Source organism: Polyodon spathula, chromosome 18, assembly GCF_017654505.1.
Source record: "Polyodon spathula isolate WHYD16114869_AA chromosome 18, ASM1765450v1, whole genome shotgun sequence".
Lineage (NCBI taxonomy): Eukaryota > Metazoa > Chordata > Actinopteri > Acipenseriformes > Polyodontidae > Polyodon > Polyodon spathula.
The window spans coordinates 1214648-1225474 of NC_054551.1; the positions used below are offsets into that span (position 1 = coordinate 1214648).

The 10827-nt window shown below is 44.1% G+C and overlaps 1 protein-coding gene across 1 annotated transcript; it reads right to left on the reverse strand.

Annotated features, from left to right (window-relative positions):
* Positions 1-208: 208 nt before the first annotated feature.
* Positions 209-9404, reverse strand: LOC121294163 (glucagon receptor-like). Its single transcript, XM_041217766.1, has 13 exons — positions 9326-9404; positions 8931-9033; positions 8070-8177; positions 6937-7058; positions 6247-6353; positions 4777-4933; positions 3930-4089; positions 2889-2949; positions 2502-2571; positions 1951-2039; positions 1533-1671; positions 1353-1394; positions 209-804 (listed from the first exon to the last, which is right to left on the reverse strand). Exons 1-13 carry the CDS (start codon positions 9362-9364, stop codon positions 448-450), a joined length of 1554 nt encoding a protein of 517 aa, XP_041073700.1. The 5' UTR covers positions 9365-9404; the 3' UTR covers positions 209-447.
* Between the last annotated feature and the right edge of the window lie 1423 nt (positions 9405-10827).

The following is a 10827-nucleotide window of genomic DNA, read 5'->3' on the forward strand; positions in this document are numbered from 1 at the left end:
CAAATGGATACTGTATATGCAGAAAGAAAGAAAACAATAAACACGTTTTTAGAAATCCTTTGGGGAAAAAAACAAACAAACAATAAACATGTTTTATACATGTTATGCTTAATAAATCACGTTTCTATTGTGATGGCAAAATTAACAACCATAGAAAAAATAAATCTTCTACTGCAAGCTCTCTCAAACTAGGTTGCATTTCTGCTTCATGCTTAACAGGGGTGCACACTAATGGGCTGCGGCAGACCCAAGTCACTAAAAAGTTGGTCCCAGTTAGAAAAGGTTTGCGCCACTCTTCAAATGATTACACAATAAGAACATCAAATACAGGAGACTGTATCTACATACAAAGCATTGCCCTAGTGGCTGACTACTGTTCCGAATCCCTGAATCTGCTGGTATTTAGACAGAGTGTAGGATAACACAGACATGAATCTAGTATCAGATTTATGGGGCTTGTTGCCAGCTGGAGAGTGTGGCTGGAGCGCTGCTTTTGAAGACATGCTGCCCTTCCTCTCGCTGTGGACAGCAGAGGGCAGTGCTGCTTTTGAAGACACGCTGCCCTTCCTCTCGCTGTGGACAGCAGAGGGCAGTGCTGCTTTTGAAGACACGCTGCCCTTCCTCTCGCTGTGGACAGCAGAGGGCAGTGCTGCTTTTGAAGACACGCTGCCCTTCCTCTCGCTGTGGACAGCAGAGGGCAGTGCTGCTTCTGAAGACACGCTGCCCTTCCTCTCGCTGTGGACAGCAGAGGGCAGCGCTCTCCACTTTCCAGGTCTGCAGCTTCTTCTGCACCTCTGATTGCACCTGCAGGCAGAAACGACTCAGACTAAAGGTCTGGTTCAAACTTCAATCACGTGACACGTCTCTCTAGTCGTGCGACTGTGTCTGGCGATCCAAGGGAGACTCTGCACCACAGTTGCGCAAACCAGTGGCTGCAAGACCTAAGTAGGAACCTTTGGACCTAGGGACTGTTGTCAACATATCCACAATGCAGTTTACTATGCTTTCCTATGCTCATCCATTACCATGGTTAAGCAGTTTTGTTTTGCATGTCTACTCTTTACCTTGCTTACCAGTGCTTTACTGTGATTTATGCTTTTACCATGGTGTACCAGTTAATCAATTAAACAAGCTGTTTGTAGCTCATATGGCCTTTCCAGTGCATACAATTTTAAATAAATAAATGGTTTTGCTGCCATCGAGCACAATGCACAGTCCTCAGAATCTCTGGTTAAATCGAAGAATCAAATCCATCTGTCTGTAGGCCAATTGTTTCAGACAAGTCAGTGAATGTAGCATTCCTCTAACAAGACAGAAAGGACCTCCATACCCCAACTGTACAGAATACCCACCTCTTTGTTTGAAAAGCAGTATAACACAGCCACTAGAAAGCCCTGTCGGAGAAATGAAAAGAAAGGCGCGTTTGTAAATAAGAACACCACTTCACTCTCAACTCCCTCAATCCCAGTGTGGAAACTACCCCAACATGCACTGTACTTCTTTTCTCTGTGTGATTCCTCTGTGAGCCCTACCTGAAAGGAGTTGAGGAAAAGCGTGACGAAGACCTTGATGTAGCGCAGGATGCCGGTGGTCTGCTCGTCTGTGGCGAAGATGAAGACCACCTCGTGGATTCCGAACAGTGGGATGAGGGTCAGTGTGGCCTTAGCCAGCCTGGAGGAAACACAACAGACACTTGCTGAACCAGCCAGCGCGCTGAGCGGAGCTCTCAAAGAGGCAGCACAAAGCATCCTTATCCTGTCACACTGTTTTAAAAACAGATTTCTCAACAGCTTTTGGAAAAGCAAAGTGTCCAAACAGGCAGATGGCTCTGAAGGTGAGATTTCCCTTGATTTTGGTATGAACGAGGCCTCCCACACATGCACTCCTCCTCAGCTCTTACCCATCTGTCTACAGGCACTGCTGCAAACTCTCCTCCTCTGTCCCACTTACCGGAGTTTGTAGTCCGGATAGCCCTTCTGATTGGCCCGTAACTTGGAGAGAATCACCTTCAAAATCTTCATGAAGATCACCAGGTTTATCTTGAAAGGGAAAAAAAAGGGCAGCAGAATTTCACGTAAAAGCCACTTTATTGGGGCTCCCGAGTGGCGCATCCAGTAAAGGCGCTGAAAGTGCTCTATAGTCTGGACGTCGCCAATTCGAGTCCAGGCTATTCCTTTGCCGACCGAGGACGGGAGCTCCCAGGGGGCTGTGCTCAATTGGCCGAGCACAGCCCGGGGGAAGGGAGGGCTAGGTCGGCCAGTGTGTCCTCGGCTCACCGTGCACCAGCAACCCCTGTGGTCTGACAAGTCTGCAGTGGGTAAAGAAGCAGGCAGCTGAGAGCACACACTTCGGAGGACACTTTATTGATCAATTAGATCCACTCAGGACATTACTGCACTTTCTATCTCTCTTGCTTCGATCATACCAGAAGGTATAGCAAAGGACCCTACATGATCTACAATGAAGGTCTTTCCCTTGCACAGAGAAGCATGTGGACTTACCAGCGAGGCCAGGAGAACAGGAAACCGAATGATCCACCAGTAGGACATGTTGTCATTGAGGGCCCAGCACCTGGAGTCCATATAAGAAGCCGAATATATCATCGCTGTCCCTTAAAAAACTCACTTTGATCATATCCGTTATGAGTCTGTGTTTCAAGTGCATTCTTTGGTGGTGAACGCTAATGACACAGAAGGTGAAACAAAATTTAAACAAAAATAAATCAACAACAAAACAGTAGTATAGGGAAGAGGTAAATCAGGACATATGCCCCTTATCACAATAGGGGCCAGTGCTGTATATGTATACTTAGATGGGAATGGGACATCTGACCTGGCCCCACAGTGCCCTTTATGTATAGGGAACATGTACAGGAGCAGAATCCTTACTCTGTGTTTTCCTTCAAATATTTAGCTGCCGTCCATGGAACCACAAAAATGACAGGAATTCCTGAAAAAAGAAAGAAAGAAAGAAAGGACACTTAGTGGCTACTGGAAGAGTCCACCAAAGCTTGATGGCTGTCTTTTTGGCTGCCCTCCCTGATTTTATAATCTATCATTCTTTCCAGTCAGCGTTGCCTGCAGCGGCAAGAAGGACAACTTCTCCAGTGTGCGCTGTAGGTGTTTTATTCACTGGTCGTTTCTCCCGGATGCAATAGAAATCTGTAGAATATATTCTGATCTGGCTCTGCACTTTGATTTAATGTTGCACACATTGACATGCTAGCTTGGTTCCTTTCCTTGGGAAGACTATTTTGTCACACACACTAATCTAATTTGTTCTGAAAAATGAAACTACTGAACCAGAAGTCAAATCTATTAAAAAGGCAAAGATAAGGTAGGGTACACTTGTTCATTCTCAGGGTTTTTTTTGTTCTCGCTTGACATCTTCTAACTTCTATTTGAGTTCATCTGGACAGAAGCAATTGGAAGGGGTCAGGCAGTTCAAGCCCATGCTTTCTCTTGTCCTTCAGTTAGTGGCTTCATTTACAGATGCAGAACTGAGGTTTCGCGTGGTTACCGCCATTCATTCATTTTGCTGTTTACCCAGGGCTATACTATCCATTTACCATCGCTTACCTTGTTTTTTTCTGTGTTTAATCGTTCTTCTCGGAATTTACAATGTTATGGTTTGCCATGTTTTTAAATATACTTTACCATACCTCTGTGCACTTTTACAATGCTTTCACTGAGCTTCATTACACTTTGCCATGCTTTCACTGTACTTTATTACACTTTGCTAAGCTTTCATTGTGGGAAACTTTTACATGCAGGGCTGTGTTCTTTTGTTAAGCCATTGAAGAATCCAAATACAATTTGGACTAAAAGTCACCCAAACACAGGCTTTGAAGGACTATAACCAGAGGATGGTCTCTGTACAGCAACAGCGCTATCTCTATCTGCAGTCATAAAACAGTAGTGTAGACTCACCCCAGCCCAGATACAGGTATGGGGTGTAATTATTCTTCTCCGAGAACACTGCTCCAATCAGAAGAGTGTACAGATAGATGGCCTCCCCGAAGAGCCAGTAGTGATTGGCCAGAATGCAGTATTGCATCACCACCTGCGCAATCCTGCAGCCAATAGCAGCCTGGTGACGAAGTGGTTCAGTGCTTTAGTGATATTAGGAAGACACTACACGGAGCATAGCAATACACATTATCAACCGAAACTGCAAGGTAACAGGAACATTGCTATGAAGTATCTCAGTTAAAATCCTATATGAAAAAAATACATAAATAATTGCTTCCAAATCCATCTATAGTCAGTCTAATACAGAATAATAGAGGATACTTTTGTTTAGATTTCTATTGAAAACAGAAAGCAGAAGAGTAAGATATTTCTATAGGACTATTCATAGAGCCGCAGCTGCTTTGGAAATCTATTGCAGCTACAGGGCTATTCTCTCAAGCATTACAGTAGGGAATCCATTCACTGTTATAGAAGGTCAGTAAACATTTCTCACTTTAAAGTTGTATGATCAACCTGTATGATCAAGGTTTAAAAAGTTATCCCACGACCCAGCAATGAGCTCTAAAACACTCACAGCTCCCCACTGTCATCACCCTGCAGTCAATTCTGATCACTTGGTCAAAAAGTTATTTTGTAAAATATAAATTACCAGTGAAACAAATATAAAAGCACTTATGTAATATATTGTGGGTATTCACGTAAAAAAAAAAAAAAAAGGAACAACGACAACGTGCATGAATGGATAAAAAATATATAGTTACTAAATCCCCCTGCCTGCCACACGGCACTGAACCCCTCATCCTACCTGGTGACTCAGCATCACGGCCAGGTCCGACAACGCCATGATCTCCCGGCCCCAGTGCTGATCCAGCAGGGCGTCCTTCACGATCACGGACACCGCCCGCAGCATGAAGGAGGCAAACAAGTTGGCGTGGATGTAGTTCCGAGTGCAGTGCAGCTTCCTGCAGGAGAACACAGGAGGTGCCTCAGTGCATATACCCTCCAGCCAGCTGCCTAGAACTCAGACACAGACCCAGACACACACACACACACACACACACACATATCGTTCCACAGTCCAGTCTGTGTCTGTGTGTGTGTGTGTGTGTGTGTGTGTCAGTGTGTGTGTGTGTGTGTGTGTGTGTGTGTGTGTGTGTGTGTGTGTGTGTGTGTGTGTGTGTGTGTGTGTGTGTGTGTGTGTGTGTGTGTGTGTGTGTGTGTGTGTGTGTCAGTGTGTGTGTGTGTGTGTGTGTGTGTGTGTGTGTGTGTGTGTGTGTGTGTGTGTGTGTGTGTTGTGTGTGTGTGTGTGTGTGTGTGTGTGTGTGTGTGTGTGTGTGTGTGTGTGTGTGTGTGTGTGTGTGTGTGTGTGTGTGTGTGTGTGTGTGTGTGTGTGTGTGTGTGTGTGTGTGTGTGTGTGTGTGTGTGTGTGTCTGTGTGTGTCTGTGTGTGTGTGTGTGTGTGTGTGTGTGTGTGTGTGTGTGTGTGTGTGTGTGTGTCTGTGTCTGTGTGTGTGTGTCTGTGTGTCAGTGTGTGTGTGTGTGTGTGTGTGTGTGTGTCTGTGTGTGTGTGTGTGTGTGTGTGTGTGTGTGTGTGTGTGTGTGTGTGTGTGTGTGTGTGTGTGTGTGTGTGTCTGTGTGTGTGTGTGTGTGTGTGTGTGTCTGTGTCTGTGTGTGTGTCTGTGTCTGTGTGTGTGTGTGTGTGTGTGTGTGTGTGTGTGTGTGTGTGTGTGTGTGTGTGTGTGTGTGTGTGTGTGTGTGTGTGTGTGTGTGTGTGTGTGTGTGTGTGTGTGTGTGTGTCTGTGTTGTGTGTCATCGGGTAAAAAATGGGACCCAAAACTATGTTCGTCACCTTTTTTTGTTATATATATAGCAGTGTGTGTGTCTGTGTGTGTGTGTGTGTGTGTGTGTGTGTGTGTGTGTGTGTGTGTGTGTGTGTCTGTGTCTGTGTCTGTGTGTGTGTGTGTGTGTGTGTGTGTGTGTGTGTCTGTGTGTGTCTGTGTGTCAGTGTGTGTGTGTGTGTGTGTGTGTGTGTGTCTGTGTCTGTGTCTGTATTTAGTTTATTGAAAATCAGGTCTAACGGCATTAACGTAATGTATATACTGGGTTTTAAACAATGCTGTCATATGTAATTACAATACATCTACCTCAATGTAACCTATAGCTGCCAAGCTTAGAATCTGGCTGGCTAGCACATGTATAAACTGGTGTGTGAGACAGGGAGCTACATCACAGCACAGCAGTGACAAGACCAGACAGAAGGTAGAAGGGTGCTGTACCTGATTCCCAGCACAATGATGAGAGCCCAGAGCAGCGTGAAGAGGGACAGGGAGTATCCCACAGTGTACAAGACCCTGAAACTCACCATCAGCTTCTTGTACCACATCTGCAGAGGAACACACACATTAACACATGCAAAGCCAAAGAACTAGGACATACGACCTGCTGATTGAATATAGAGGAAAACCACAGAGCACTATTGAAACTGCTAAGAAGAACCAACTAAAGACTACTGTACAATCCCTTAAATTAAATGACTGCTATGTTCCTTTAAGTAAATTAATTAATACTATAGGCCAGTAGCATGGTATATTATACTGGCTTTTAAAAAAATTGAAAAAAAAACCAAAAACCATATATGCAAAATATTTGTCATTGAATTTATGTTTTTTTTTTTTTTTTATTTTTTTTTTTAATTTAGTCATCGCCAATTTTTTACCCTGGTTTTTGATAAAAGCAGTGGAAAAAAAAAAATATATATTTATTATGTTTCCCAAACAAAACCAAAAAAAAATACAAAAACAAAATATTTCATGCTTTAAAGGGTTAATAATTAACTGGCGAGTTTGTGAATTGGGAGCCATTGTCTCCTGTGTGAGGCACAGAGGCAGAGGTCCACCTGTCTCCACAGCCGCACCAGTCACTGCAAGGGGATTGGAAGGAGCGCAACAACCTGGTGCGCTGCTTACCTCTTCAGATAGGTCCTCAGCCTTGTCCTCGCACTGCGAGACGTCCCTCCAGGACTGACCGCTGTCCAGCTGCAGCCACTGTCCATCCAGCCCGCACCTGCGCCGCACCACCCCCTGGCTCACTGCGGAGCACAGCCATCACAGTGAGCAACACTGCCCTTACAACATAGTACAAGCATAACAAAGTGTAATAAAGCGCAACTGAGCACTCTGAAGCACAGAGAGGTATGGTAAAGCGTGCTAAAAGATATGGTAAACCATTGCAAACTATGATGATAAAGCATAGTATAACCATGGCAAAACCACTAAATTGCCATACAAATACAATTACCCCCCTTTGAATGTGCAATGTCACAGACTGTTAGTGCGGGCAACGTTGAATCAAAGCAACGTTATAAATAAACAGTGTTTTACAAAGAGCTAAACTAGACTCACCTGGCCTATTGTATGGTTCCATAGTTAATTAACTGGGCTCAGCTTGTTAAAAAACAACTGGATCGACTTAAACTCCTGTGCAGCGTCTTACATCCTCCACCTTGTTTAATCCATTCTAACATTGACAGCAGGGTGACTAAGAAATATTAGCAGGGTACCTGTTCCTGTCGAAGTCCTGATTGCCTTTCGAAGGCTTGTCAATGAGAGATGTGATTAGTCATCCAGAAATATACCTCTAGGTTACAGGCAATACAGCAAGGGGCGCCCTCTATCAACCTTTCAAAGCCTTCATGCACAGACAGATAGCTGACATGATTCTGCGGTGCACGTGTCACGCACACACAACACAGTGCTTTTATTTCTTCTTTCAATAACAGGACCTTTAGTCCTCGGTGTGACTCTGTGATGTCTGGGTTTTAACCTGAAATTAGGGCAAGACCTTCTGGACTTAAGGTTAATGGTCCTTAACTGAGATATTTTGTTACGTCCCGTTCGTTGAAATAGGCAGTGATTTCACTTGCGAGGTTAACAGGTTCCGTAAATACAGCTCAGACATGTCTGCTACCTCACTTATAAAACCTCAGTTCTATGTCTATTTTTTTTAAGCCACTACTGTGGAATGACCTATTGCAGTGGCCCCACAAACACACAGCCCTCAGCCCATACGAAAGAGAGCAGTAAACCTGAGGATTCTTTACCTTTATCAAACCAAGGCAGGTATGAAGGACAAGAAACATTCACCAGCGTGCCTGGGATCCCATCTGGCCAGCAGGCATACATATCAAAGGTCCGGTTGCAGTAGACTCCTACAATACAAATGCCCATCACAAGCTGGTTCAAGGGGATTGCCTATTTACAATAGATTTCTGTTTAGTTCCACAGGTCTACACAGCTCCAGTATCCTATAGTTTTAAGTATCAGTATTTCGAAGGGGAATGAAATCCAAGTAAGATAAATCTTTTGGATTTCGAAGCTGTTTAAAACCGGAGGTATTCTGGGCCGATCTCTATGGAAAAGGGATGAACTCAGTCTGGGAGTGTGTACCAGAACTGACATTCGAAGCGATTCGTTTTCTTTGAATGCACATACACACAAACACACATGTCAAGCAGCAAATGGGAAAGACCCCTTTTGAGGTGAAAACCTGAGCTGCTTAATCTGTCAGAGCTCACAAAGTGAGCAGCCTGTGCTGGACAGATTGAATGATGAGTTTAAGAATAATGAGTCCACAAAGAAAGCAGTGACTCGGCCACTAACTGGGGTCTGATCGTCACGCAGTGTGGGGGTCTTGGTGACCCAAAAGATTAAACACGTTTGAATTTGAAGATATTGTCTAGGCAATAGAACCGTAAACTGGCTTGCTAGTATCTCATCACGTCTATGAAATCAGAGATCAGGAAATGGAAGTAGAAAAGATCACCTAGTAAAGGGCTGCTCACTTTTTTCCTATCTTGCCTCTCACCCTTTTCTCAGCTCAGTTGAGCTGCATTCCAGTCGGGGTGTTCAACGAGTAAGAGTAAAGCAGGCGTCAGGCAGACAAGCAGCTGATTCATAGTTACCTGAAGGATAAGCCTCACGGTCCATTTGCTTCATGCAGTCCACCTGATACCTCAGCCATTTCTGATAGGTTTCTTCCAAGACCTGCCCTTGCGCTGCCTGAAACTGGGAATCATGCAAGACACAGCAGCAGAGTGAGAGCATTGCAACAGACAGAGTTATTATACAAATCCACTTGTTGTAACGCATTTACTATGTAAAGCATGTATCTGCTTTCTTAAAAGTATTTCAACAAAGTGTCTTTCTTCAGCTGCATTTGTGTTTGTGTCCATAGTCGTCAGCATTTTTAGCCATCTTAAAGATGTGAGTCGATTGACTTAGCTTGCCTATTACATGAGTTCTGGTTAGACTACATCACTGGTGCTGTGTTTCAGATAGCAGCCTCTGCAAGCCTCACCTGCAGCATAAGAAGTCCAGTCCAGATTGCTGGCAACATCCCGGCTCCTCTCTTCAGCTTCAAGACTCCATTCTCCAACCTTGCACTGGAAAACCAAATGGCCGGGGGTCAGCTTATTTCCTGGGTTTGAGTGCAGAGATCGTTGGACACAAAGGATCTAATCCCACAGTCACCACTTGTTTTGCTTTTGTTGCTTCAGCGATGCCTGCAACAGTCTTTCATGTCAATCATAAATCACCAAGCAAAGCAACACAAGGGACAAACTAGACAAATATTTACATCAATCAAATATTCACTGGCCAGAAACAAAGTCTGCCTTTATTACTGGCTCCAGCCCAAATAAGAGAGACACGGCATTATTCTAAATGTTTGCATGCTAGAGAGCTCTGCACCATTCCACAGCAATTTAATTCATATGGTGTCCTTGGTGAACAAGCATCCTGGTGCGCTTTACAAAAATTATAACAAACTATAAAGAGCTCTAAACTGCTTGCAAGTAAGAGGCCATGTTAAAAAAAATAGATGTTTTAGGTTTGGATTTAAATAGATGCGGATTGACTCAGACATTCTGAGCAGAACCGGGAAGTGGGTTCCAAAGACAGATAACAACAGCACAATGCTAGTGAGTTGAGAGGGTTTTTCTACCTCATTACAACGAAAGCACAATTCTCAGTTGGTTGTTTATAGTTAACCTAATGGAAGAACTTTTTCGTGATTCCATGAGATTGTTCAGTTTCTCAGCTCCTCTCATAGACAGCACAGGACGGGTTGGGTAAAACCAGAGAGCGTAGTGTGAAATAACACATTACACTCGATCGGTGTTCTGGTAATGCTTTATAACTTTTCCAGGTTATAAGACTGCAACGCAAGCACTTCAAACTCTCCTTTTTAGCAAGCCATGAATCAGTGGACATTCACTGCCTTTTGATATTTTTAGAGCCTCTCCTAGACACCTCTGCAGCAGACTTTAAATGCAGCTCCCAGGATCTTTGTGTTTTCTTCAGTAACAAGGAGATTACTGCTGCTTTTTCCGCTAAAATCTTTGACAGACTCCTGTTTTCACCTGAAGCAAATGTCACCTGAATGGGGTAAATGCATTCCAGCAGAGAAAGAGCCCACACACAAGACTTTTTAAACTCAGTGTGAGCTCAAAAAACAGCTTGACTTCCAACTTGACATTTTATCTCTGTACAACAGCATAACATTGCATTGCTGGAGTTGCACAGCATCAATTGTCATTCCCCATTTGTGATGTTTTTTTAAATGTATTTCTTTTTAATTTCTATGTAGCACCTTTCATAGTGGACCACCACCACCGAGACTAGGGTGTGTGCGAACTATGCATCAGCTGCAACAATGTCTCACCTGAAAGGCAGCGCACAAGGAGGTTCAGTGACTCACACAATGGCTGAGCTGGGATTTGAACCCGGGACCTCCTGGTTAGGAACCCATTTCTTTAACCACTGGACCACACAGCCTACTATGAGGATAAACATATGCTT